The sequence below is a fragment of the Ornithodoros turicata genome, chromosome 6, assembly GCF_037126465.1.
Source record: "Ornithodoros turicata isolate Travis chromosome 6, ASM3712646v1, whole genome shotgun sequence".
Taxonomy (NCBI): Eukaryota; Metazoa; Arthropoda; class Arachnida; order Ixodida; family Argasidae; genus Ornithodoros; species Ornithodoros turicata.
Genome location: NC_088206.1, coordinates 54,199,712 through 54,227,526, shown reverse-complemented (window position 1 = coordinate 54,227,526; position 27,815 = coordinate 54,199,712). Strand labels below are relative to the sequence as shown.

The 27,815-nt window shown below is 45.4% G+C and overlaps 3 protein-coding genes across 6 annotated transcripts in view; 2 read left to right on the top strand and 1 right to left on the bottom strand.

Annotated features, from left to right (window-relative positions):
* Window positions 1-13,162: 13,162 nt before the first annotated feature.
* Window positions 13,163-25,572, bottom strand: LOC135396725 (uncharacterized). 2 transcript variants are annotated; one of them, XR_010423513.1, is made up of 3 exons: window positions 25,458-25,572; window positions 16,227-16,843; window positions 13,163-13,434 (listed from the first exon to the last, which is right to left on the bottom strand). XR_010423513.1 is itself a non-coding variant. In XM_064627862.1 (3 exons), the coding sequence occupies exons 1-2, from the start codon at window positions 16,960-16,962 to the stop codon at window positions 16,234-16,236; spliced, it is 657 nt and encodes a 218-aa protein (XP_064483932.1). In that variant the 5' UTR covers window positions 16,963-17,371; the 3' UTR covers window positions 13,163-13,434; window positions 16,227-16,233. The 2 variants fall into 2 exon arrangements, 1 of the variants encoding a protein (XP_064483932.1); XM_064627862.1 differs by lacking the exon at window positions 25,458-25,572 and having other exon boundaries at window positions 16,227-16,560; window positions 16,633-17,371.
* Window positions 22,044-24,252, top strand: LOC135396723 (heat shock protein 70 B2-like). The gene has a single exon (XM_064627858.1). The coding sequence runs from the start codon at window positions 22,228-22,230 to the stop codon at window positions 24,145-24,147; it is 1,920 nt and encodes a 639-aa protein (XP_064483928.1). The 5' UTR covers window positions 22,044-22,227; the 3' UTR covers window positions 24,148-24,252.
* Window positions 25,194-27,815, top strand: part of LOC135396724 (protein cappuccino-like) — a 33,045-nt gene continuing 30,423 nt past the window's right edge. The window contains exon 1 of one of the 3 annotated variants that reach the window (XM_064627860.1): window positions 25,194-25,299. The gene's annotated coding sequence lies outside the window, so the exon portion shown is untranslated. Of the gene's footprint in view, window positions 25,300-25,334; window positions 25,460-25,533; window positions 25,811-27,815 lie in introns of those variants that run through there. The other 2 variants (XM_064627859.1, XM_064627861.1) reach the window with 2 other exon arrangements.

Below are 27,815 nucleotides of genomic sequence, written 5' to 3'. Positions count from 1 at the left end.
CGCGCTCAACAATCTATTGAGAATGTTGTCTTCAGTAATTGCTTGCAATTGGACATTTAAAGCCAGCATTTATTACCATAGGAGAGATGTCTTCGCCGTATTTGTAGCGTTGCAACATATGCAACGTATGCAACAACGCCGTATTTGTAGCACTTCACGGAGACGGACTCCTGCAGGCTTTTAGTAAATAGATCACTCTTAGTATGGAGCTTGTATAAGGTAGACACAGCAGAATCAATTCGAAGTCTTCCAATGGTCCACCGCAGTTGACATGGGCATTGTGCTTCAATAAATGTTAGTACATGAGATGTTTATGATACTCGCTATGATTCTGTTCCTCTTATTTCGAGTAATAGGAGCACAGTGGAAAATTTGTAGTGCGTGTTTGGATACGCTAGGTATGATACTCGCTCTGATTCTGTTCCTCTTATTTCGAATAAAACTAGTAACATGGGGCAGTTGTTGTCATTCAAACGCTCTTTCAGCCTCCCGTCCCGCATCGCGATAGGAAACAGTTCCTCCTTCTGGCAGTTGAGATTAACTACCAGGTGTGGATTTCTCGCTGCATTGCAGCACAGGGTGGCCGCATCCGTAGTGTAGCAGAAGTGCTAAATCTTGTTCGAGCAGGGGTTCGTCGCGCTCTTCGTAGAGAGAGAGCTGTGCTGGGAGCTGTGCACTTTGCAAGACGGTGGCAGACATCTTCGGTCCTCTTTGAAGATGATAGAGGTACGTATGTGCTTCACTTTTAGGTGGCCAAGTACAGTGTGCCGTTGTCACGTTCGCAGCTTTCCGCGAGTCTTCGTTCGTTGCATGGTGACGTCCAGCACACATATTAATCTAGAGATCATATTGCTCTAGAGTTGGCATCTACGTAGCCTTAGTTTAGTCCGTGTGAAACGTTAGAGGGAGCCAGTCTGTGTGGCTGGTCTTCCGCTCCGATGCCAATACAGAGAGTTGTTGACTTGGTTGGGGAAAATAGAGCAAATCAGTAAATTAAGGATATTGGAAGTGGTAGGCTAAAAGATAAGGAAGATGGGCTCACTAATTTTGTGACTCATCTAATCAGTCAACAATACAAAAAAACATGCCTGTGCGTCTCCATTCGGGATACCAGTTAAAACTGAATTACGCATACTGGGCTACTATTTCAATAGTCGGGGAATCGCAGTATCATCGTGGATGCGCATTTACCAGCGTAGCATTCCTGTTCTCCGTGAATTGAAGGGTCTGGTTCTTCCACTTACTTGTAAGGCCCGGCTAGCGACGTCGTGGTTGTTAAGTAAGTACTGGTACCATGGTATACCATATCGCACTTCCGCCACGTCAGATCTTTCTCACTGTGACCCGTATTGCTTTTCACTTCATATGGGGTAACAGTGTGGAATGGGTGTCACGCGCGCGTCTGTACCAGTCGCGGGAGGTTGGTGGCTTGCGAGTGACACATGTAAAAGTGAAGTGCCTTGCTTTGCTTTAGGTATAAAGGCCATTTTTGATGCCCTGGTGAGCCTAACCATTCTGCACACGACCTTTTGCACTACCTTCTTGGCCCGAAGATTCGTTTCTTTTGTTCCTTTCGGCAGAATAGGCCTCGCTCAGAGTTTACAGCTCCCCAGAGTACGTGTCATCAGTCCGTCGCCTCCGCGAGAGTCACGTGGACGCTGATCTTTCTACATGGTCAGTGAGGCGGTTCCATGTGTCCCTGCTGGGCTTACTTCCGGCACCCACAGGTGCACCGGAGCTATCTGTTCCGCGTCAAATCGCGTGGCGCTACGCTACTGCAGGATGGTTGGACTCTCGTCGTGCAAGTTTGCAGTGGAGGCTTGCGCACGATGTCCTGCCACTCAGGGATCGTTTTGGGATTTTCCAGGTGCGATTTTCAGAGATTCTTTTCCAGGTGCGAAACCTGGAAGACGTCACTTAACCCCACAAAATGTAAACATGTGATGTTTTCACGAAAACAACGATCATGTCCCACTACAGATATCATAAGTGGATCACCTGTAGAAGCCGTTACTAACTACAAATACCTTGGAGTGCGTTTCTTGTCTGATCTAACATGGAACACACACATCTCGTACATACTTTCTAATGCAAATCGTAGTCTTGGGTATCTTCGGCGACACATTACTCATGCACCTCCACACTTAAAACGGCTGGCCTACCTCACGTTTGTCCGCCCGAAGATCGAATATGCCAGTGCCATATGGGATCCCCACCAAACTTATCTTTCGAATAATATCGAAGCCTTGCAGAATCGGGTTGCCCGGTTCTTTTTCAAACAATATTCACCTTACACAAGCATAACCTCACTCAAGGCCCGAGCTGAGCTCACCGACCTTAAAACACGTCGCATGATTCAACGGCTGTCATTATTTCACAAGTTCTATCACTCTCCCGCGCTCCGCAATAGTTACGTCCGCTCCCCTTCTTATCTTTTCTGCCGCGTTGACCATCAGCATAAGGTACTACTAACTCGGTCACGTACAACATCATTCGAGGCATCCTTCTTTCAACGAACATCATCAGATTGGAATAAACTCCCACGGCATATTGCAGAACTCACGGATCATATCCAATTTACCAACGCATTAATCGCCGAGTTTACTTGGCCATTGTCGCTCCATGTACACGCACATCATTGCTCTCTAATCTAGATATATTCTTTGCAATAGTTTATTTTCATCTTGTTATAATCTTTTTCTGTCTGCTTGTTTTTTTGTTTGCTTGTTGTTTGGTATACAGTGCCAGTGTGTTGCATACGGGCTCACTCCCTCATATAATGGCCTATGTCCCTTGATGGATCAATAAATAATAGTTTGCATCGTTATGGTCTCACCTCGCCTCGCTGTCCTTTCTGTTCTAGCCATGAAACTGCGCACCACGCTTTTCATGAGTGTCTCGTTCCAGACGTTTTGTGGCACAGAGTTGAGGAGCTGTATGGGGTTCCACAGCTTCACTGGAGCACCATTCAAACGCTCCTTCAACCCCCCGTTCCAATCCGGGATAGACGGCAGTTCATTCTCTTAGGCGTACAGATAAACGACCAAGTGTGGATTGAGCGCTTCATAGCAGTACACGGCGGTCGCGCTCGGGGGCCGTCACACGTTCTAAGCCCCGTTCGAGCGGGCGTTCGCAGAGTTTTACAGAGGGAGAGAACAGTCCTTGGTGCTATGGAGTTCGGAAGATGCTGGCTAACTTCGTCTGTGCTTTTCGAAGAAACGCATGGAAGGTACGTTGTTCACTACTAAGCATTACTTTCCTTCGTGCCGTTATCCCGTACGCAACTCTCAGCAGTCTTGGTCTGTTGCATGGCGACGACAAGCACGAACAGCAATCCTTAACGTGACGTGATTTCACAAGCAGGAGTTGGCATTGCACTAGTTCTAGTTTTAGTCCTAGCTTGTTGAGATAGTTATATGGGAGCCAGTCCTTGTGACTGGTCTTCCGCCTCGATGTCAATACACACACGGAAAATAGAATAATTCTTGCTCGGTACGACTTGTTCCAACATTTTATTACACCAATATTTGTTGGTTGGACGAAGATCCTTGCACATCTGAGATGATTGAATTCAATTCCATTCGGACAATAACAAATATTTTCACGTGTACAACTGCGGGTGCTTTTTTAATTCGTTACAGAATTTTTATAAAAAAAACTAGCAGAGCAAAATAGATGCCGCTTCAGTTGAGTTATATATGGCCAGGCGAGCAGAACGAGAGATATTCCTTATCACCCGAAGAAAATTATCTCCCGATTATCCGAAGAAGGGAAGATTATCTCCCGTTCTGTTAACTCGCTTTTGCGCGAAAGCCCCTAATTAAAGAGTTAATTAATGAATTTTAGGTAATTAGTTATCTTGTAGTTACATACTTTCTTATACAGAATGTTCGCCTGGTCATATAACTCAACTGCAAAACGTCATCTATTTTGCACTGCTAGTTTCTTTTTTCTTAATATACAAATTCTGTAACGAATAAAAAAAAAAAAGAACACCCTCTATATTCTTTGCATGTCGTCGCGCTCGTGTGGGCGGGGCAGTTGGGTGTAGATCAAATAAGTAGTTATTTCAGAAAATAGTTTGAAGTGTATAGCTGTGTATGTGTATTCTTTGCATGCGCATGTCGCGAGGTCGTCGGATATAGTTATTGCTCGCTTTGACTTGTTCGAATATGTTTGCCGTACATGTGTGATTAAGGATCCTGAGTTGTTTGAATTAGCTCACAAAACTTATGTATGGCTGTCTCTTGATTTCCTGTGCATATTGCAGGCGTCGTGCAGGGAGCCAACGCACATGTGCGGGGAGTGATCTATAGACCGTACTGAACACCTGCTATGGCTGGGAATCGCCATGTTTGAGCCTCAGCATACTACTTACGATCAACGAGATAAACGAGAAATAAAGGTACAGGGTGTGTCCTCTAAACGGTCAGTCACATTTTCGCACGTGACGCAATACTTACGTTCCGGACAGACTTCCGGTGCCACACAGTGAAGAATTTATGCCAGAGAAACGTACGAAAAAATCATGGCTACCAGGCACTGCGTAATAAACTAAATACGACCACGCAAACTTTCGTCTGCATGCATTTTGTATGGGCTATACCGATGTAAACATGGCGCTCTGTCGATTGTTATGTGTATCTGCCGCCTAGGGGAGCTACCGCTCAGTGTGGGGCAGAGCCGTATATTAAAAGGGAGTCTGGCCATTGGGAGGAGTCACAAAAAGAGGCTCGACCTGTCAATCACAGTTTCGCTCCTCTGATTGGTTTGCTTTTTACCAAGGGGGTCGCCATGACACCATACTGCCACCCAAAATGGCGACGAAAACAAACACAGTGAAGCGGGGATTTCGTGACAAAAAATTTTCACAGACTAACCTGATTTTACGCTGCAAATGTACATCCTAATATAAATTTCTCGGAAATCAGTTTCAACTTATGCTCATCCATCAATATCTAACTGAAAAATAATACGTTTTGTCGCCGGTGTTAGGCCTAGTGAACACGGCGATCACAACGAAATCATAACAAAAACGACGCTGTGCTGTACAATCTTATTTTTAACAGCTGGATTTCATGGATATAAACATTCTTGCCTCTTATATTCCAACTATTCATGTAGATTTGTTTAAAAATCATACCGACAACAGAATGTGTCCCAGCAGGTGGTTCTGCCGGCAGCGGTACAACGACGGAAGCAGACGATAATTCCCGACGTGCCTTACGCTCCCTAGGTGGCGATTATCAAATTTGCACCAACAATCCACTACTTTTGCAGATTGCGAGAGGTATCCATTTCAATCCCATACAATCCACTTGCCACCCAAAATGGCGCTGCCCATGTTGGATAGGGGGGCAAATAGTGAGGGTAGGCTGATTGATAGCGCCCCATATTTCAAGAATTCATTGGTAGGAAAGCTGAAAAAGTGGGTGGAGCTTCAGGTATAGGCATGACCCATTAATGGCCAGACCCCCTTTTAATATACGACTCTGGTGTGGGACAGTGCCGTGTATGCCAAAGGGAGTCTGGCCATTAATGGGACCTGCCTATACCTGAGGTTCCACCCACTTTTTGAGGTATCTAGCCAATCACAGGTCGAAATACTGTTGTCTATTATTACATCCATCCAGTACTTACACCTCACCCTTATTTACTGGGTGCCACCATTTTTGAGAAACTCGATTGATTCGGATTGGAACGGATATCACTGGTGACAGACCAAAACGACGGATTTTGCGCCCACTTTTATCAACGCCATCTGCATGGAGAGAGGCATGTTGGGAAGGCTCAGAATTGCAGAAATGGTTGCTGGCAGAAGTGATTGGCAGGAGAGCGGTACAACCGCTTCTTCGTAGCAGACGACTGCCGGTATGAAGTTTTAAATCACGTAATGTAAGTAGAGTAATCAAAAATGAGCAAAGATGTATGTATAAATAATATGCAATTATATAATGCAAAATCCTACGTACAAGGGCCGTCCTTCTTGCTATTTTCTTGGTATCACGGTCTTCACTAGGCCTAACGTTAGAAACGAAACATCCCATTTTCGCGTAAAGTTTAAGCTGATTTTGCAGATGCGTACATGAGGAGATACGTATACTCAATGTATGAAATTTAAGTAGTCTGTGAAAATTTTTTGTCACGAAATCTCCGCTTTGCCGTTCCAAGTAACATCCTCCATCTTGGAGAAAATTTGGTGTCATGGCAGCTCCCATGGAAAACGATAACCAATGAAATGCTCCTAAGTTTGATTGACAGGACGAGCCTCTTTTTTAGGCTCCTCCTAATGGCCAGACTCCCTTTGGCATACACGGCACTGGTGCGGGGCTACATCGCAAGTGCCCCTGGTGGGTGCTACACACAGCCATCGGCAGACCGCCATGTTTACATCGGTATAGCCCATAGGAAATGCATGGGACGAAAGGGCGGTCGTATTTATTTTATTACGCAGTGCCTGGTAGCCATGTTTTTTTTTTTTTTCGTACGTTTCGCTGGCATAAATTCTTCACTGTGTGGCAGCGGAAGTCTGTCCGTCAAGTAAGTATGGCGTCACGCGCGAAAATGTGACTTACCTTTTACTGACCCTGCACACACCCTGTACTTCTTTGTGGAGTTGGGAAGGAAGAGACATTGCACTCAGGGTTCTCGCTTCGTGCTCCACTATTGCCGAACGGTCTGCCTGCCAGTGTGTTCTTCATCGAATGGCACGCTCCTCGCCGGAGCCATAATACTGAATATGCCATCGTTGTTTCTCTCCATTGTGGAGACCGGGATGCTCCCGCCCTTTTATGACGCTTATACAGTTGTATTAATTGTCATAAAAGGGGCGTACGCCCCGTGCGTTACGCAAATCAGTAGTGATGACGGTATCATCAGTATCATTCCGTGCAATGGTTGGCCCCAACAACCAGTGGCATGTCTGAGCGGATAAAAAGCGTCCACTCATTTATGGTTGCTCCAAAGGTCGTACTGTAGGCTGGGGGGTGGTGGGTTCGAATCCTACCACCTGCTGTGCTCTCTGAGGTTTCCCCTGGGTTTTGCGCACGACCTACTAGATTATAACGACCATGTCATAGGCACCACTTCCCAGCGCCGCAATTGGAAGCTAGTGGTGGTGCTACTCATCGGCCCGGTTATTGCTTCCTCAATTTCTGCAATACTTTGTACTTCAGCTTCCCTTAGTATTTTTGTACAAGTGGTGGATGTCCAACGAGAGATGCTTCTTTCTAAAGTTGATTGTCATCATCACTCTACACGTTTTCATAGGAGCTGTTGCTGTCGTCTGCTACGGTAGTCGTACGTCCGCTTCTGCGCGTTCAAAATTCAAATTTCCATTGTCCAATCATGATGTATATCTCGCGGGCCGATGAGTAGCGCCCCTAGCGGATCGTGCGAGCAGCTCCTCATAAGGGTCGCCGATTATGATATATATATATAGTTGAAATACATGGGAGACAGAAGACGAAAGTAGGGGAAGTAACAAAAAAAGGGTTTATTAAAACTTAAAAATCATAAAAGTTAGGGAGGATGTCTACGTTACGGCGGAAGCTCCGCCTTCTTCGGGACAAAAGAGCTAAATGTGGCCACGAGGCTGATAAGGGGCTTGAGAATGACGTGGTCGGTTGGGGGAAATTCCCGCCACCTGGCGGTTGTCAATTGGGGAAATTCCAGAGCGTTTTTGTGTCAGGTCCAGGAGTGGGGTCATCGTCCTTGTGGGTCAGTGGGGATTTTGATCTGCCTGAAACGAGAAAAGGCAACAGGGTCTTATCTAGGTTGTTAGACTTCTTATTGTTGACAGCATGCCAGGGTCCTCGTTAATGGCCGATCGGAATTTGTAAATTAGGTAAGATTCCCGTTGTTCCCGCGAGCGGTCGGAGGTAAAGTTCGACTGGAGAATAAAAACTGAGGCTTCGTTGATTGAATGTTCTGGTTGTTTGAAATGGCGTGAGACTGGAAGATTAGGTTTCTTGGTAACATCCGATCGGTGATTGTTGAATCTAATTCGGAAAGAAGTTTTTGTCTGACCCACGTATTGGGCCCGGCATGTGTTGCATTGGATTAGATAGATAACGTTGCATGAGTTACAGTCTACGTCTGCGTTGATCTTGACGGTAAAGTTGGAATTCGTACTTCTGACCGTTTGTGCGGTCTGCATTAACTTGCAAATCTGGCATCTCCTGCCATTACATGGATGACAGCCCGCCGGATGGCTAGTGGGTTCGCCTACTTTAGAGCGGACCAAGCTATCTTGTAAGTTACGTGTACGTCTGTAAGCGACACGTGGTGGATTAGGAAATATGTTTTTCGTGCGTTCTGACTGGAGAAGGATACTGTGGTGGCGGCTAAGTATGTTGTTAATGTTTGGGATATTTCCGGCGAATGTTACAGTTAAGTTCACGGCATTACTTTCTGATTTGTTTTGTCTTTTCTCCAGTAAGCTTAGACGGTTTGCCTTGCGAGCTCTGTTGAGAGCATCTTGAACTAGATCGGGTGGATACTGACGACCGACAAAGGTTTGTTGCAGCTGTTCTAAATTTCTGTCCAGATCGTCGTCATTCGAGCAGATTCTCCTATACCGAAGGGCTTGACTATAGGGAATGGCCAGTTTCGTGTGGCGAGGATGACAACTATGGAATGACAAATACTGCTGAGAGTCTGTGGGTTTACGGAACAGATCAGACGTTAAAACTCCATTGGTTAGCTTAATTTGAACATCAAGAAAGCTAACAGTGACGGCAGAATAGGTGTGAGTGAAGTTAATAGAAGTATGGAACTCATTGAAATCGCGTATAAATTCCAATAGGCTGTCTTCCGAATGTGGCCAGATCATAAATATGTCATCAAGGTAGCGCTTGTATAAAGTGGGTTTGTCCTCACGCGTGTTCAAGAATGCCTCTTCTAGTGAACCCATGAATAGATTTGCATAGTTTGGTGCCATTTTAGTGCCCATAGCGGTGCCGTTGACTTGTAAATAGTGGCCATCGTTAAATTCAAAGTTGTTGTTCTTTAGGATCAGTTCTAGTAGAGTAGATACAACAGATGGATCACAAGAAGAATCAGAGTACTTTGAAAAAGCCGCCTCGGCTGCAGCTATGCCATCATCGTGGGGAATATTGGTATACAGGGAAGAAACATCTAACGTAACTAGGAGACTAGATGGGGGTGGCTGACATTGATTTAGTATTTGCAGGAAGTGATTGGTGTCCTTGATGTACGATGGTAGTTGCGGGGGTATGTCCTTAAGAAGATGATCTACGAAACTAGAGAGTTTTTCAGTGGCTGTCCCATTGCAGGAGACGATTGGACGTCCGGGGTTCCCCGGTTTATGAATCTTTGGGAGCATGTAGAATCTACCTGGCTTTGAGTTACGGGGAAGAAGGTATTCATATACCGCCGAATCGATCTTCTTTGCGGCCTTTAATGCCTTTAGATGTTTTGTGATATCTGAAACAATCTGTTCCGTGGGATCAGTGTCTAAAGTTTTGTAAAACGTGGCACAAGCCAATTGTCGCAGTCCCTCATCGATATAATCCTGCATATTCATTACGACAATTGCACCACCTTTATCTGCCCTTTTGATTATTAGGTTTTTCGATTTTTTAAGATGCGACAGACTACTTTGCTCGGCTTGACTCAAATTTGGTTTGGTTTTGCGGGAAGAGGGATTATATGAAGTAATTATATCTTTTTGAACTGCTTTTATATATATATCAAGAGCTTTTTCGCGATTGGGCTCTGGCGTAAATTCACACGGTGGCTTGAAAGGTTTGGGTGTTGTATCAGGCTTATCATGAAAATACTCTTTCAGACGCATACGTCGGGCAAAATTATCTAAATCGAGATGGAGTTGGTATTCGTCTACCTTGTTATTATTTGGGCAGAATGAAAGCCCACGGCTAAGAAGTGATAGTTCAGAATCGCTGAGGGGGTGGGACGACAAATTAACAACATTTTGAGGTGACGTATTGGTTGCGTTGTCATGAGCGTTAGGATTTTGATTGTCACAGTGTTCGGTTTCACCTTGGGAATCTAACGAGGGAGTAATTATGTTACTACTACCTGCGAGATTCGCGTTATATTTAGACATAAGGTCAGGATCTATCTGGTCCCTTGTCATTTTTTTACGTTTGGTGTTATTCACAGTTTCTTCCAAGTTCCTAGTGAACTGTGCCAATTCTGACTCATGCGCGTCCGTAAGGGTCACAGTATCGCGGATAGTTTTAGCTTATATCTCAATATAGCAAATATCTCAGCAAGCTAAAACTATCCGCGATACTGTGACCCTTACGGACGCGCATGAGTCAGAATTGGCACAGTTCACTAGGAACTTGGAAGAAACTGTGAATAACACCAAACGTAAAAAAATGACAAGGGACCAGATAGATCCTGACCTTATGTCTAAATATAACGCGAATCTCGCAGGTAGTAGTAACATAATTACTCCCTCGTTAGATTCCCAAGGTGAAACCGAACACTGTGACAATCAAAATCCTAACGCTCATGACAACGCAACCAATACGTCACCTCAAAATGTTGTTAATTTGTCGTCCCACCCCCTCAGCGATTCTGAACTATCACTTCTTAGCCGTGGGCTTTCATTCTGCCCAAATAATAACAAGGTAGACGAATACCAACTCCATCTCGATTTAGATAATTTTGCCCGACGTATGCGTCTGAAAGAGTATTTTCATGATAAGCCTGATACAACACCCAAACCTTTCAAGCCACCGTGTGAATTTACGCCAGAGCCCAATCGCGAAAAAGCTCTTGATATATATATAAAAGCAGTTCAAAAAGATATAATTACTTCATATAATCCCTCTTCCCGCAAAACCAAACCAAATTTGAGTCAAGCCGAGCAAAGTAGTCTGTCGCATCTTAAAAAATCGAAAAACCTAATAATCAAAAGGGCAGATAAAGGTGGTGCAATTGTCGTAATGAATATGCAGGATTATATCGATGAGGGACTGCGACAATTGGCTTGTGCCACGTTTTACAAAACTTTAGACACTGATCCCACGGAACAGATTGTTTCAGATATCACAAAACATCTAAAGGCATTAAAGGCCGCAAAGAAGATCGATTCGGCGGTATATGAATACCTTCTTCCCCGTAACTCAAAGCCAGGTAGATTCTACATGCTCCCAAAGATTCATAAACCGGGGAACCCCGGACGTCCAATCGTCTCCTGCAATGGGACAGCCACTGAAAAACTCTCTAGTTTCGTAGATCATCTTCTTAAGGACATACCCCCGCAACTACCATCGTACATCAAGGACACCAATCACTTCCTGCAAATACTAAATCAATGTCAGCCACCCCCATCTAGTCTCCTAGTTACGTTAGATGTTTCTTCCCTGTATACCAATATTCCCCACGATGATGGCATAGCTGCAGCCGAGGCGGCTTTTTCAAAGTACTCTGATTCTTCTTGTGATCCATCTGTCGTATCTACTCTACTAGAACTGATCCTAAAGAACAACAACTTTGAATTTAACGATGGCCACTATTTACAAGTCAACGGCACCGCTATGGGCACTAAAATGGCACCAAACTATGCAAATCTATTCATGGGTTCACTAGAAGAGGCATTCTTGAACACGCGTGAGGACAAACCCACTTTATACAAGCGCTACCTTGATGACATATTTATGATCTGGCCACATTCGGAAGACAGCCTATTGGAATTTATACGCGATTTCAATGAGTTCCATACTTCTATTAACTTCACTCACACCTATTCTGCCGTCACTGTTAGCTTTCTTGATGTTCAAATTAAGCTAACCAATGGAGTTTTAACGTCTGATCTGTTCCGTAAACCCACAGACTCTCAGCAGTATTTGTCATTCCATAGTTGTCATCCTCGCCACACGAAACTGGCCATTCCCTATAGTCAAGCCCTTCGGTATAGGAGAATCTGCTCGAATGACGACGATCTGGACAGAAATTTAGAACAGCTGCAACAAACCTTTGTCGGTCGTCAGTATCCACCCGATCTAGTTCAAGATGCTCTCAACAGAGCTCGCAAGGCAAACCGTCTAAGCTTACTGGAGAAAAGACAAAACAAATCAGAAAGTAATGCCGTGAACTTAACTGTAACATTCGCCGGAAATATCCCAAACATTAACAACATACTTAGCCGCCACCACAGTATCCTTCTCCAGTCAGAACGCACGAAAAACATATTTCCTAATCCACCACGTGTCGCTTACAGACGTACACGTAACTTACAAGATAGCTTGGTCCGCTCTAAAGTAGGCGAACCCACTAGCCATCCGGCGGGCTGTCATCCATGTAATGGCAGGAGATGCCAGATTTGCAAGTTAATGCAGACCGCACAAACGGTCAGAAGTACGAATTCCAACTTTACCGTCAAGATCAACGCAGACGTAGACTGTAACTCATGCAACGTTATCTATCTAATCCAATGCAACACATGCCGGGCCCAATACGTGGGTCAGACAAAAACTTCTTTCCGAATTAGATTCAACAATCACCGATCGGATGTTACCAAGAAACCTAATCTTCCAGTCTCACGCCATTTCAAACAACCAGAACATTCAATCAACGAAGCCTCAGTTTTTATTCTCCAGTCGAACTTTACCTCCGACCGCTCGCGGGAACAACGGGAATCTTACCTAATTTACAAATTCCGATCGGCCATTAACGAGGACCCTGGCATGCTGTCAACAATAAGAAGTCTAACAACCTAGATAAGACCCTGTTGCCTTTTCTCGTTTCAGGCAGATCAAAATCCCCACTGACCCACAAGGACGATGACCCCACTCCTGGACCTGACACAAAAACGCTCTGGAATTTCCCCAATTGACAACCGCCAGGTGGCGGGAATTTCCCCCAACCGACCACGTCATTCTCAAGCCCCTTATCAGCCTCGTGGCCACATTTAGCTCTTTTGTCCCGAAGAAGGCGGAGCTTCCGCCGTAACGTAGACATCCTCCCTAACTTTTATGATTTTTAAGTTTTAATAAACCCTTTTTTTGTTACTTCCCCTACTTTCGTCTTCTGTCTCCCATTTATTTCAACTATAATTACGTAGCCGTCCGATCCAACTCCAACTTCTCAAGATATATATATATATACATATATATAGATTAGAAGCTTAGGAGGGCGGTTGACCACGAGAATGAAATAAGCAGGAAAAATCAGAAGACGACAAAGAGCTTACAGGAAAACACAAAGGGGAGTTTATTAACACATATAGGGATAGGGGTCGACGTTTCGGCAGTCAGCGCTGCCTTCGACGGGACTGGGGTTTGGTGACAAGAACAAGCTTTATATATGGGAGAGGGTTATGTACAAGGGAAAGAGAGCAGCGCATGCGCTTTTGTCATGACTAACATAGGTTGGTGACTAAGTGAAAGGGGAATGACCGGGTCTGTGCAGCAGGACCTTGAGGAAATACCCGTGAGCCTGAAAAAGAGACAAAAGAGTGTATGTATATTGCTGGATTAGGAATGCAGGTTGCGAATAGTAGAAAGGATTCCTGGATCTTCGTTTATCTGACACTGGAATTTATGAATGAGATAAGACTCGCGCTGTTCCCTGAGCCGCTGGGAAAGAAAGCCTGACTGCAGGATGAAAATAGATATATTGGTGATTGAGTGTCCTGGTTTACTGAAATGGCGCGACACTGGCAGATTAGGTTTCTTCGCGACGTCAGATTTGTGGTTATTGAATCGCGTTCTAAATGAAGTAGCTGTCTGTCCGATATATTGGGCGTTGCATTCATTACATTGAAGAAGATAGACAACATTGGAAGAATTACAGTTAAAGTCGCCATTAATGTTGACCCGATAATTAGAATTGGTACTATCTGCAGAGTTAGCGGCTTGCATTGATTTACAAATTTGGCATCTAGTTGCATTACAAGGGTGGCAACCAATGTTATTTTCTGGAAGTTTGTTAATTTTGGCATTTACTAGTCTGTCTTGGATGTTCCGCGCCCGGCGATAACTTACGCGCGGTGGCTGTGAGAATATTTCCTTCATCCGATCAGATTGTGAAAGAATTGTGTAGTGGCGGTTGAGTATCCGGGTAATGTTAGGAACGCTGCCATTGAATGTGACAGTGAGATTTACTGCAGAATTTCCATTGGCTCGAGGAGATCTTTGGAGCAATTGTTGGCGATCTGTGGATCTTGCTCTGGCTATAGCGTCTTTAACAAGTTTGTCCGGGTATTCACGATCAATGAAGGTTTGTTCTAGTCGTTGGAGATGGTTGTCTAGTTCGGCATCGTTAGTGCATATTCTGCGGTAGCGCAATGCCTGACTATAAGGTATGGCTAACTTAGTATGCCTTGGATGGCAACTGCGGAACGATAAGTATTGCTGAGCATCTGTAGGCTTCCGGTATAAGTTGGTTGAGATGCCGCCGTTTTGTAACTTGACTTCCACATCCAAGAAGGTAACAGTGGAGGCGGAGTAGTGGGAGGTAAATTGAATGTTAGGGTGAATTTGGTTGAACCGGTTGATGAACGTGAGAAGGTCACTTTCAGAATGAGGCCATATGATAAAAATATCATCTAAAAATCTCTTGTACACAAGTGGTTTCAACACGGAACATTCGAGAAATGTTTCCTCCAGGGATGCCATGAATATATTTGCATAGTTGGGGGCCATTCTCGTGCCCATAGCTGTCCCGTTAACTTGCAGATAGTGCTTGTTATCAAATTCAAAGTTATTGGAGGTCAAAATCAGTGTTAGCAGTTCGGTGAGGACAGTAGGATCATACGGCTGGTCAGGTTGATTTTTGTATGCTGAAACGGCCGCTGCTATACCATCTGCGTGGGGAATATTAGTGTAAAGGGACGTGACGTCTAACGTTGCCAAGAGACAGCTTGAGGGAACGGTTACTTGCGATACAGTTTGAAGGAAATGGTTGGTATCTTTGACGTAGGAAGGTAATTTAGGGGGGATAGATTTGAGAACGTGATCGACGAAGGACGATATATTTTCTGTAGCGGTACCGTTACTGGACACAATTGGTCTTCCGGGATTGCCTGGTTTATGTATCTTAGGGAGCATGTAAAATCGGCCTGGTTTAGGGTCTTTAGGAAGTAAGTATTCGTAGAGCGCATCGCCAATTTTCTTAGTGGTCTTTAACCGTTTTAGTGTTTTACATATATCAGCGGCAATTTCATTAGTGGGGTCGGATTCGAGAGGTTTGTAAAAGTCTGCACAATTAAGTTGACGGAGTCCTTCCGCCACGTAAGCTTGCTTATCCATTACGACTATGGCACCTCCTTTATCAGCCTGTTTGATGATGATACCTTCGTTGCTTTCTAGCGCGGACAAGCTTTGCTGTTCTGCTTTCGTAAGATTGTGCCGGAATTTCCGATTGTTTGAGCTTGCATAAGTACTGAGAATATCTTTCTGAACAGCTTTGATATACATATCAAGACTTTTATCTCGGTTCGGGTTGGGAGTAAAATCGGATTTTATACGGAAAGGATTTAGGTTTGATTGCGGTTTGTCGTAGAAGTATTCCGTAAGGCGTAGTCGCCGCGCAAAGTTGTCAAGATCCAGATGTAGCTGATATTCATCGATTTTACTGTTATTGGGACAAAACGATAATCCCTTCTCCAGTAGAGAGATTTCCGCGGGTGTAAGGTCACGGGAAGAAAGGTTAACTACGCTACATTTGGTTAGTGTGGGGATGTCGGGAGCAAACTGGCTGTTGCTGTCTAACGGGGTATCTGGACGTAGTTGTGAAGTATTGCTACGGGCTTCGGAATTAGGGGGTGCCGAATCTGTGGAAGTATTATGAGTTGGAGGGCAATCGATTTTGTCTCTAAATAATTTGTTTTGCTTTTGGAGCTTCAGGTGGATGTTTTTCTTTTGGAGGAATTTGTCTAACTCTGATCTATGAGAATGTGACAACGGGGGTAGTGCTGTTAATGGCATCGGCGTCTTCGGATAGAGACTGGATAGTATCTTGGCAGTGAGAAATTAGAATTTTAGTTAGGTCTAAAGATGCTTTGTTAAGAATGGACAGCCATTGCACATTGCGTTCATGGTTCAAGGGTAAGGTTGATGTTTTGTGGATTTCTAGCCCACGCGGAATCCTGTCGTTTTCATGATAAGTAGCCAAAGTATCACGATGGGAGGTGTAGCGTGCAACTTTATCCGCGATTTTTCTGAGTTTAAAGAACGCCTCAGTGCTACTGCTGACAATTTGTGGAGAGTGAATTGGTACTGACTCACCGGCTAGTCAATCCTGCTGCTTGGCTCGTGACGATTTCTCGGCACGTGTGGTTCTTTGTGTCCATGCTGCAGCCTCCTGGAGTGTCGGCCATACGGGGTCCGTCGTTCCAGTGCTTGCTGTACGTGTGGGTAGGCGACGGAGCAGCCGGGGTACCAGGGACCGCAGTCGGTGGGCGATCTGGGTGACTCCTTCGAAACCGGGGTGGAGGCCGTCAGCTGCAAGGACTCTGGTTGGGGGCTGTCGGTGGAAACCATGGTCCAGGAAATACAGGTCACGGGCACCTCGGCACAGGGTCATCAGTCGTTGGTTGAACGCAAATGCCCGGGGATTGCACTGGAATTCGCGTCGCCTGTCAAGATAAGGACGACGGCGGTTGTAGGATCTGGGTAAGATGAGGGTACATACCACAAGTTCGATGTTTCCCCGAGAGCGAATGTGGTCGATGAGTTGCACATAGCGACGGATGGCCATGTCGGGATCGGTGTCCGGCATGTCATTCGTCCCACAGTGCAACACCACGACACGAACACTTGCGGGCAGCTGGTCCACCTCTTCTTTGAAGTCTGCGATTCGGCCTCCGCTCTTGGACACGAACATTGTCGGGGCAGTACGGGATCTGGGGTCGAAGTGGAAACGGAGATATTTAGTTTGTGAGTCACCAAGTACAGCTATAACAGGAGCATAAAAAGGGTACTTCCTGATGGGCATCTTCGGTCCTCCTCTGTCGGTGGTCATCGTAGAAATAGATTAGAAGCTTAGGAGGGCGGTTGACCACGAGAATGAAATAAGCAGGAAAAATCAGAAGACGACAAAGAGCTTACAGGAAAACACAAAGGGGAGTTTATTAACACATATAGGGATAGGGGTCGACGTTTCGGCAGTCAGCGCTGCCTTCGACGGGACTGGGGTTTGGTGACAAGAACAAGCTTTATATATGGGAGAGGGTTATGTACAAGGGAAAGAGAGCAGCGCATGCGCTTTTGTCATGACTAACATAGGTTGGTGACTAAGTGAAAGGGGAATGACCGGGTCTGTGCAGCAGGACCTTGAGGAAATACCCGTGAGCCTGAAAAAGAGACAAAAGAGTGTATGTATATTGCTGGATTAGGAATGCAGGTTGCGAATAGTAGAAAGGATTCCTGGATCTTCGTTTATCTGACACTGGAATTTATGAATGAGATAAGACTCGCGCTGTTCCCTGAGCCGCTGGGAAAGAAAGCCTGACTGCAGGATGAAAATAGATATATTGGTGATTGAGTGTCCTGGTTTACTGAAATGGCGCGACACTGGCAGATTAGGTTTCTTCGCGACGTCAGATTTGTGGTTATTGAATCGCGTTCTAAATGAAGTAGCTGTCTGTCCGATATATTGGGCGTTGCATTCATTACATTGAAGAAGATAGACAACATTGGAAGAATTACAGTTGCACGCTACAGTTGACCCGTGACCTTACACCCGCGGAAATCTCTCTACTGGAGAAGGGATTATCGTTTTGTCCCAATAACAGTAAAATCGATGAATATCAGCTACATCTGGATCTTGACAACTTTGCGCGGCGACTACGCCTTACGGAATACTTCTACGACAAACCGCAATCAAACCTAAATCCTTTCCGTATAAAATCCGATTTTACTCCCAACCCGAACCGAGATAAAAGTCTTGATATGTATATCAAAGCTGTTCAGAAAGATATTCTCAGTACTTATGCAAGCTCAAACAATCGGAAATTCCGGCACAATCTTACGAAAGCAGAACAGCAAAGCTTGTCCGCGCTAGAAAGCAACGAAGGTATCATCATCAAACAGGCTGATAAAGGAGGTGCCATAGTCGTAATGGATAAGCAAGCTTACGTGGCGGAAGGACTCCGTCAACTTAATTGTGCAGACTTTTACAAACCTCTCGAATCCGACCCCACTAATGAAATTGCCGCTGATATATGTAAAACACTAAAACGGTTAAAGACCACTAAGAAAATTGGCGATGCGCTCTACGAATACTTACTTCCTAAAGACCCTAAACCAGGCCGATTTTACATGCTCCCTAAGATACATAAACCAGGCAATCCCGGAAGACCAATTGTGTCCAGTAACGGTACCGCTACAGAAAATATATCGTCCTTCGTCGATCACGTTCTCAAATCTATCCCCCCTAAATTACCTTCCTACGTCAAAGATACCAACCATTTCCTTCAAACTGTATCGCAAGTAACCGTTCCCTCAAGCTGTCTCTTGGCAACGTTAGACGTCACGTCCCTTTACACTAATATTCCCCACGCAGATGGTATAGCAGCGGCCGTTTCAGCATACAAAAATCAACCTGACCAGCCGTATGATCCTACTGTCCTCACCGAACTGCTAACACTGATTTTGACCTCCAATAACTTTGAATTTGATAACAAGCACTATCTGCAAGTTAACGGGACAGCTATGGGCACGAGAATGGCCCCCAACTATGCAAATATATTCATGGCATCCCTGGAGGAAACATTTCTCGAATGTTCCGTGTTGAAACCACTTGTGTACAAGAGATTTTTAGATGATATTTTTATCATATGGCCTCATTCTGAAAGTGACCTTCTCACGTTCATCAACCGGTTCAACCAAATTCACCCTAACATTCAATTTACCTCCCACTACTCCGCCTCCACTGTTACCTTCTTGGATGTGGAAGTCAAGTTACAAAACGGCGGCATCTCAACCAACTTATACCGGAAGCCTACAGATGCTCAGCAATACTTATCGTTCCGCAGTTGCCATCCAAGGCATACTAAGTTAGCCATACCTTATAGTCAGGCATTGCGCTACCGCAGAATATGCACTAACGATGCCGAACTAGACAACCATCTCCAACGACTAGAACAAACCTTCATTGATCGTGAATACCCGGACAAACTTGTTAAAGACGCTATAGCCAGAGCAAGATCCACAGATCGCCAACAATTGCTCCAAAGATCTCCTCGAGCCAATGGAAATTCTGCAGTAAATCTCACTGTCACATTCAATGGCAGCGTTCCTAACATTACCCGGATACTCAACCGCCACTACACAATTCTTTCACAATCTGATCGGATGAAGGAAATATTCTCACAGCCACCGCGCGTAAGTTATCGCCGGGCGCGGAACATCCAAGACAGACTAGTAAATGCCAAAATTAACAAACTTCCAGAAAATAACATTGGTTGCCACCCTTGTAATGCAACTAGATGCCAAATTTGTAAATCAATGCAAGCCGCTAACTCTGCAGATAGTACCAATTCTAATTATCGGGTCAACATTAATGGCGACTTTAACTGTAATTCTTCCAATGTTTTCTATCTTCTTCAATGTAATGAATGCAACGCCCAATATATCGGACAGACAGCTACTTCATTTAGAACGCGATTCAATAACCACAAATCTGACGTCGCGAAGAAACCTAATCTGCCAGTGTCGCGCCATTTCAGTAAACCAGGACACTCAATCACCAATATATCTATTTTCATCCTGCAGTCAGGCTTTCTTTCCCAGCGGCTCAGGGAACAGCGCGAGTCTTATCTCATTCATAAATTCCAGTGTCAGATAAACGAAGATCCAGGAATCCTTTCTACTATTCGCAACCTGCATTCCTAATCCAGCAATATACATACACTCTTTTGTCTCTTTTTCAGGCTCACGGGTATTTCCTCAAGGTCCTGCTGCACAGACCCGGTCATTCCCCTTTCACTTAGTCACCAACCTATGTTAGTCATGACAAAAGCGCATGCGCTGCTCTCTTTCCCTTGTACATAACCCTCTCCCATATATAAAGCTTGTTCTTGTCACCAAACCCCAGTCCCGTCGAAGGCAGCGCTGACTGCCGAAACGTCGACCCCTATCCCTATATGTGTTAATAAACTCCCCTTTGTGTTTTCCTGTAAGCTCTTTGTCGTCTTCTGATTTTTCCTGCTTATATATATATATATATATATTACTTTCGTGTTAGCGCCGCGAAGCGACTCTGGCTATGAGCGGCGTACGGATGAGGACAGATGGAGAGAGGACAGCAGGAAGGAGGGGTTGCCGATTATGACATGGTCGTTATAATCTAGTAGGTCGTGGTTTTGCGGCATACTTTCCAAACGAATGTCGGTACAGTTCCACCTGAAGTCGGTCCAGGACGCACACCAAACCCCCTGTATCCCTTCCTATATCTTCCTGCTGTCATCTCACTATCTGTGCTACGTCTGTACGGTGCTCATAGCGAGAGTTGCTTCGCGGCGCTAACACGCAAGTAAAAGAAAAGCTGTCCCCGAAAGTACTTGCAAAAGAGGCTAAAATAGCACGAAATAGACCAAAAATACCACAATAACCATTTTATATGGGTGTCGCACCCCTCTGAAATTCCACTCCCTTCCCTCCCGAGATAAAAAAAACCCGCGCAGCTCCCTGATAGGCAGGCTTCCCCGTTGCACACTTCGTGGAACTTCCCTTGTCGTCTGTCGGCATGCTGCGAATACGGTGCCTTTAGTCAAGTACACCGAGGAATGTGACCGAGGAATACTCACATCGCACACACGGATTTATTAACCTAACTAATCCAACGCGAGCTTCGTTTATCACCAGCGCATTTGGACACATTCACGTCCTTGCTCAACTCTCATCTATAACCGTGTTCAATTATAGGAACGGCGTCTCGGGTGCTGAAAATAAGTTTTGTGAAACGTAAGTGTAACACGAAGAAATTGTATATATACAACATTTCAAACACAATGTTTCTTCTCGTGGTCATATATATAGGGAGAGAGAGAGAGAGAAGAAAAAAAGCACCTGCAATACCGTTTTTGGGGTGAGTGTGATCGTCCGAGAGGAATACTACTCGCCATCGAGTGGGCAGATGAACGCCGCATGCGCGTAAGCTTCTAGAGAAGTGACATATAGGCGTTGGTTGTTCTCTATGACTCACACGGAAAGCAGCGTTTTGCGTTGTACGTAGTCATAAAGTGCCGCGATATGGAACATTATGGGCGTTCCTATATTGATTTTAAACCTGTGTCTTGTAGCCAAGCGACGTACGTGTATAAGTTGAGTACCGCATTTGCATCGTTCGTGTCATCGCCGCAAACAACATTGTTGAACACCTTATGTGTGAATCAACTTCATATTATTTAACATTGTTGGAATTGCAAAATCCTCCGAGATCTTTCGCATCATGTTCACCTACACAATGTCCTGTTCTTGATGCATTGCCTTATGTACGTTATTAAAAGTGTACCTGCAAGCGATATTTTAAAGTGCTTCATCTCCAGGCTTACTACCATAAAAGAAAATCATTAGCTGCTACCAACTGTGTACATCATTTCCGCATTAAATTGCGATAGATTGTAGGAACCACAAGATGTACCACGACGTTTCAGGCTAAATTTTATTACGTGCAATTTTCTGCTCTTGGTGGTTTGTTTATATTTCGCCCGACGCGGACGTAAATACAAACACCGCGACGAGAACATTCACACACTAACAAAACGACAGTCAATAAAAAAATGCTTCAGAGTTTTCCCAAATAAACTGTGTATCATATCCCTCGACACCATTTTCAAAAACAAAAGCGAGAGTGCTGGCATTGGTACCGTCACTGCGAAAATGACGGTATTGTATTCTTTAAATATTTTGCAGCCTTTTTGATACTCTCATTGACATCCACGCTCGCTGTATCGTAGAGGCCACCACAACACGTAATAGCGCGGATGCTAATTTTAGACTACGAGCAACAACTATACCCGTCTACGCGTGAGCGCGTAGCAGACGACACAATATTTACGCTCCACTGCGTGCTCGAAACTTCCAGAACGGCAGACGACTGCGCACTGCACCCCTTGACGTCACGAGCCGATGCGCCGATTGGCTGGCTTCGTTCCGGGAGCTCCCAGATCGTTCTCCGAAGAGAGGAAGGGAGTATAAAAGTCGGGCGCTGCCGCAATTACGCAATCATTCTCTCTGAGCGCGTAGTACAAACTTCACTGAAGCAAAGAGACATTTCCACATAATGCCCACACGGAAGTCGGGAGCGCCAGCCATTGGCATCGACTTGGGGACGACGTACTCCTGCGTCGGCGTCTTTCAAAACGGCCGGGTGGAAATAATCGCCAACGATCAAGGCAACCGCACAACACCGAGCTATGTTGCTTTCACCGACACAGAACGTCTCATCGGCGACGCGGCCAAATCTCAAGTCGCACTGAACCCGGAGAACACCGTCTTCGACGCCAAGAGGCTCATCGGTCGCAGGTTCGATGACCCCAAGATCCAAGGCGACCTCAAACACTGGCCCTTCAAAGTGATATCGGATGCAGGGAAGCCCAAGGTCAGCGTAGAGTTCAAAGGAGAACCGAAGAGATTCAACCCCGAAGAAATCAGCGCAATGGTCTTGACCAAAATGAAGGAGACGGCGGAAGCGTACTTGGGGAAACAAGTGACGGACGCTGTCATTACTGTTCCAGCCTACTTCAATGATTCTCAGCGTCAAGCGACTAAAGACGCCGGCGCCATTGCGGGCTTGAACGTCCTCCGGATTATCAATGAACCAACAGCAGCCGCTCTAGCGTACGGACTCGATAAGAATCTCAAGGGCGAGAAGAACGTGCTTATCTTTGACTTGGGTGGAGGAACCTTTGACGTCTCAGTCCTTACTATTGATGAAGGGTCTATGTTCGAAGTTCGCTCCACCGCTGGAGACACGCACCTCGGAGGAGAGGACTTTGACAACAGGATGGTGACCCACTTTGTCGAGGAGTTCCAGAGGAAACACAAGAAAGACCTGCGGAAGAGCGCCCGAGCACTGAGGCGCCTTCGGACAGCATGCGAACGGGCCAAGAGGACGCTGTCGAGCAGCACTGAAGCCACCCTGGAAATCGATGCGTTGTTTGAAGGTATCGATTTCTACAGCAAGATCACCCGAGCTCGCTTCGAAGAGCTTTGTATGGACCTCTTCCGCAGTACCCTGGAACCAGTCGAACGCGCCCTGAACGACGCCAAGATGGGAAAGTCGCAAATTGACGATGTAGTCTTGGTAGGTGGCTCTACTCGTATTCCCAAGATCCAGAAGCTTCTACGCGACTTTTTCAACGGCAAAGATCTGTCAATGTCCATCAACCCCGACGAGGCTGTCGCATATGGAGCCGCAGTCCAGGCTGCGGTCCTCACAGGAGACAACAGCGAAAGCATCCGGGATGTCCTTCTGGTCGACGTCGCACCTCTTTCGCTGGGCATCGAGACTGCTGGTGGCGTAATGACCAAGATCGTGGAACGCAACAGCCGCATCCCGTGCAAGACTTCGCAGACCTTCTCGACCTACTCGGACAACCAACCCGCGGTCACAATTCAAGTCTACGAAGGCGAAAGAGCATTAACTAAGGACAATCACCTACTGGGCACATTTGACTTGAGCGGAATCCCCCCAGCACCCAGAGGAGTGCCGCAAATCGAAGTGACCTTCGACCTGGACGCCAACGGAATCCTGCATGTCTCTGCACAGGACAAGAGCACGGGAAAGCAGGAATCTATCCGTATTACCAACGACAAGGGAAGACTCAGCAAGGAAGAAATTGATCGTATGTTAAGCGACGCTGAGAAGTACCGCCAGGAGGATGAGAAGCAAAGAGAACGTGTGGCTGCCAGAAACGGACTCGAAGCCTACGTGTACAGTGTGAAGCAGGCGGCGGAGGAAGCCAGTTCCAAGATGGACCCTTCAGACCGTGACCGCGTACTGAACCTGTGTAAAGATACCATCAGCTGGATCGACGCGAACACCCTGGCTGACAAGGAAGAGTACGACCACAAGCTGAAGGAACTGCAGCAAGTGTGTAGCCCAATCATGGCTAAGCTGCACCAAGGAGCAGGAAACATGCCTAAAGGGGGAGCCTTCCAGGGTCAGAGTTCGGGACCAACAGTTGAGGAAGTTGATTGAATAGTTAATCTGTAATGCTGGGCATCTTAAGTCATTTGTGTACATATTTGCAATGTAAATAGTGTGCATAGTTGAAAAGGAGAAATAAACGCAACGGGAGTTTTCCTTGTCGTGTTCCGTGTGTCGTATTCCTTCCAGTGTTCCTATTCGCGCGTCCTTGAAAAGGTGTGTGACGAAAAAAAAAAAAAAAGAAGGAAGAACTCGGTTTCTTTGCGGACATGAAAAGTAATCTTTTATTGAGTTCTTCTGGATCGTTTTCAAACTGTTAGCGAATGGTTTTAACGCTGCTCAACCAGATTACATTCTGAGTCACTGCCAGTCTGTTCGGTCACTCGCAATATCGTTCGCGAACCGTTTCAGCGAAAGCAATGAGCTAAAACCCACTAATACTATCACAATACTGATGTGAAACAGAACAGCGATGCTACACCAGGGGGGCTTTGGGCTAAAGAGTCCGTTCGGTGTTGAGTTAACAGGTACCGCATACGTGTTGAAAAAAAAAAAATCTGTTAAATTCAACCTGCATCACTTCATGGTCAGCTTGGGACAAAAGTTTACGGAACATGGCACTGGCGTATTTCTTCATATGAGGAAGAGGTCGAACAAGGAACGGGTGACCAACTGTGCTATCCATCTCTCAGTATTTATGTCCGCTCTTGTTTGCTGCTAGGGTGTCGCTCCAATGAAGGAGTGTGACACCCTGGTGTTCCGTAAACTTTTGTCCCAAGCTGGTCATCCGATCCGACATTAACTGTTTGCCACACATACACACGCGTGTTACAGCAAATAATAAGTATGTACTCCCACGCGCGTGGGAGAGAAAATAAATTAAGGTTAATACACATTTCATTTTTCAACTTATTTCAGTTGGACGTTTTTAACTTCGTGCTAGTTGACAAAATGAGCTTGTTTATTCCGCTAATGAACAACGACTACCGACTTTCGAAGCAAATGAGGGCGTGAACGCAAAATGGCAACCGAAGAAGCATGCAGTCAAAGAAACGAAAAAAAAAAAAAAGGAACATCACACGGCAGTTGAAGCAGAAGAAGAAGAAGAAGCGGAAGTATCCTGAACGCTCGGTTGCGCAATGCACGAAGCAAACCGAGGAACAGGCGCCGCGACCACTACAGAGCGCAACGACTGGAAAACAGGTATATACCCTATTCATCAACTGCACCTCATAGCACGGGCAAGGTCGTTCGCTTTGTGGCTGGACAGACGCCATTTTCACTACTGTCGCACCGGTGCTGGCGATGTTTTCATGCGGACCAAAGCAATCTCGTGCATACATTCACCCAGCTGCACCTACCGGTAAGCAACGTCATTCTCACTGTGTAATGGAATGCACTACGGGGCGACACTAATAGAGAAGCAGACGACAGCGTCCGGTGTCGGTTCACCCGTTAGTCGCGTTTGCCGGAGCAGATTACGATGGATATATTCGGAGTGTACTGCGCGATGTGTTTACATTATCGCACAGTGTTTGCATTGGGAATGTGTGCAGTGCTCGACGGAAACTAGGCAGATAGTTTTGTCTTCCGTTGTAGCAGTGGAAAACAAGCAGCGCAGGCTATAGCAACAAGTGTGGCTAATGCACTGTGGCGTCGTGATCGAGGCTTTTAAATATCGGCGTACATATTTACGTGGATTGCACACCGAAAGGTAATTTACTGGTCCTCTTCTATACACCATTTCACGACATTAAATTGCGCGACGTAGCAAGTATATTTGCACTTTTCGCAGTGGTCGTACGTGTTTTGTGTGCTTGGAGGAAGCGATTAATCCGTGCATCCCGTTGCTCCGTAGTACGCGTCACAGGTCCCACGCCTGCAGGGTGCGTCCGGCGCGGCCCTTCTTGACATTGAACCGCCAACACATTTTGGGACAGGCTTGCGAACCGTTCTGCACTTTCGTGGGCGAAGAGCAGCTGTGGTCAGTGCGAGCATATGCGATGCGCCCCGATTATCTTGGTGGGATGCACTTCGCTGGAAGTCACGCGTTTTTTGCCCATTCTTTCACGAGAATGGAATCGGTGGTCACGAAACATGCCGAAAAGTTAATGCCGAAAAAAGTGTGTGACAAATTTACTTGCGTATCGGTATTGTGCCAAACGCGTATGCGGTACCTTTATGACAGTGGTTGTCAACTTTTATTATCTGAGGGAAAACTAGATGACGTACAAGTAGCAGATTTTTGTTCAAATTTAATTCAGTATTTAATTATTTAACTAAATAATTATTTAAAACTTGTTATTTATTACTTATATTTATTATATTTAATACTTGTTATTTTAAAATTATTGAATTGTTTAGTTATAATCTATTTAATTGTCTATTGTTTCGTCGCAAGGTATCGCTTGAGGTTTGCCGGATTCATTCGACTGTTTCACAACACCCCGCAGATAACGCATTCGTGGGTTGCCACTGATAATTGGATATCCCAAGTACACGTAGGCAAGAGAGTAGCTCCGACTTTCAAAGTGCTTGTAATGCTTTCGAAACGCACGAGAAAAGCAAAAATGCGGATAAATTGTCGGGTTGTGCTGCTTGTTGAGTCAATGCCCGTCTTTGCAAAAGTCTTTGCAATGACTGTCAGCCGCTGCAACCTGGTCCTGCGATCGCTATGTCAATCCCAATGCTAAAGATCAAATGTCGGTCAAAACGGTCCCATAACAAGGCTGTCTGAAGCGAGCTTTGGTAGGCGGTCGAGTTTTCTCTCGCGGGTGCTGAACAGTGCGCGGAAGAAGCGGGACCGCGGAACCCAGGTTGAGAAACACTGCTTTATATAATTGACGGTAAATTTTTGGCGCAACTTCGTGAAATACTATTTTATGTCCTTATGTCCTTTATTTTATGTCAATTATGTCCTTACACCGATGAATTACGTCCTTTTGCGCTTCACCGCGACCAGCCGCGACCAAATATGTAAACCGAAACCGATTAATTACTGCAACAAATGATCCGCTTCGGTGGCGGATTTTTCCCTAAAAGGTGTCCACTGAAGGTCCCAAAAGGGGTAGTACTCATTTTAATGCCGACAGCGCCCTGCTTTAGAAGTTGTTTTTTTTTGTGACACGCATTTGAATTTTTATTTAAATAATGAGCGCCTCCCACTCATTCACACGGTGCGCAGCTTGTAGGTGGTATCGGACAGATACTTGTAAAAATGAAAGTTCATTGATTGGTGCACCCGTTCGCGAATTATTTAGCCCGGGGATTTAACTGACACACCCGGTATAGCAACATCATAAGAGAAGAGAAACGGAAATTGTGACGCATTTCAACTACCTTACACACAGGCCGCGGACAGAGACTTCCGCGACATATATAACGGATCACAATGTAAGCTATTAAGAAAATGTGGCAATAGATAAACCACACTTTGCGTACCATATTAGGTTCTGCAACGAGGTAGCTGTCAGTGTCGCGGAGTTCCACATTCATAGTAATACACCTGAATTTTTAGATCAAACATTTCTCAAACATTTGCGAGTGACTTCGAGATGATGTTTGGTGTAAGCAAAGGAGCCTATACCTGTGTAAATCATAGATCGCCATTACGTCATTTTTTTAAAAAAAGTACTGTTGTTGTGCTGTTATAAGAAAGGCCATTTGATTTAGGAATAGCAAGCCGACCTTCGGTCAGGCTGACCTTTCCGAAATAAACG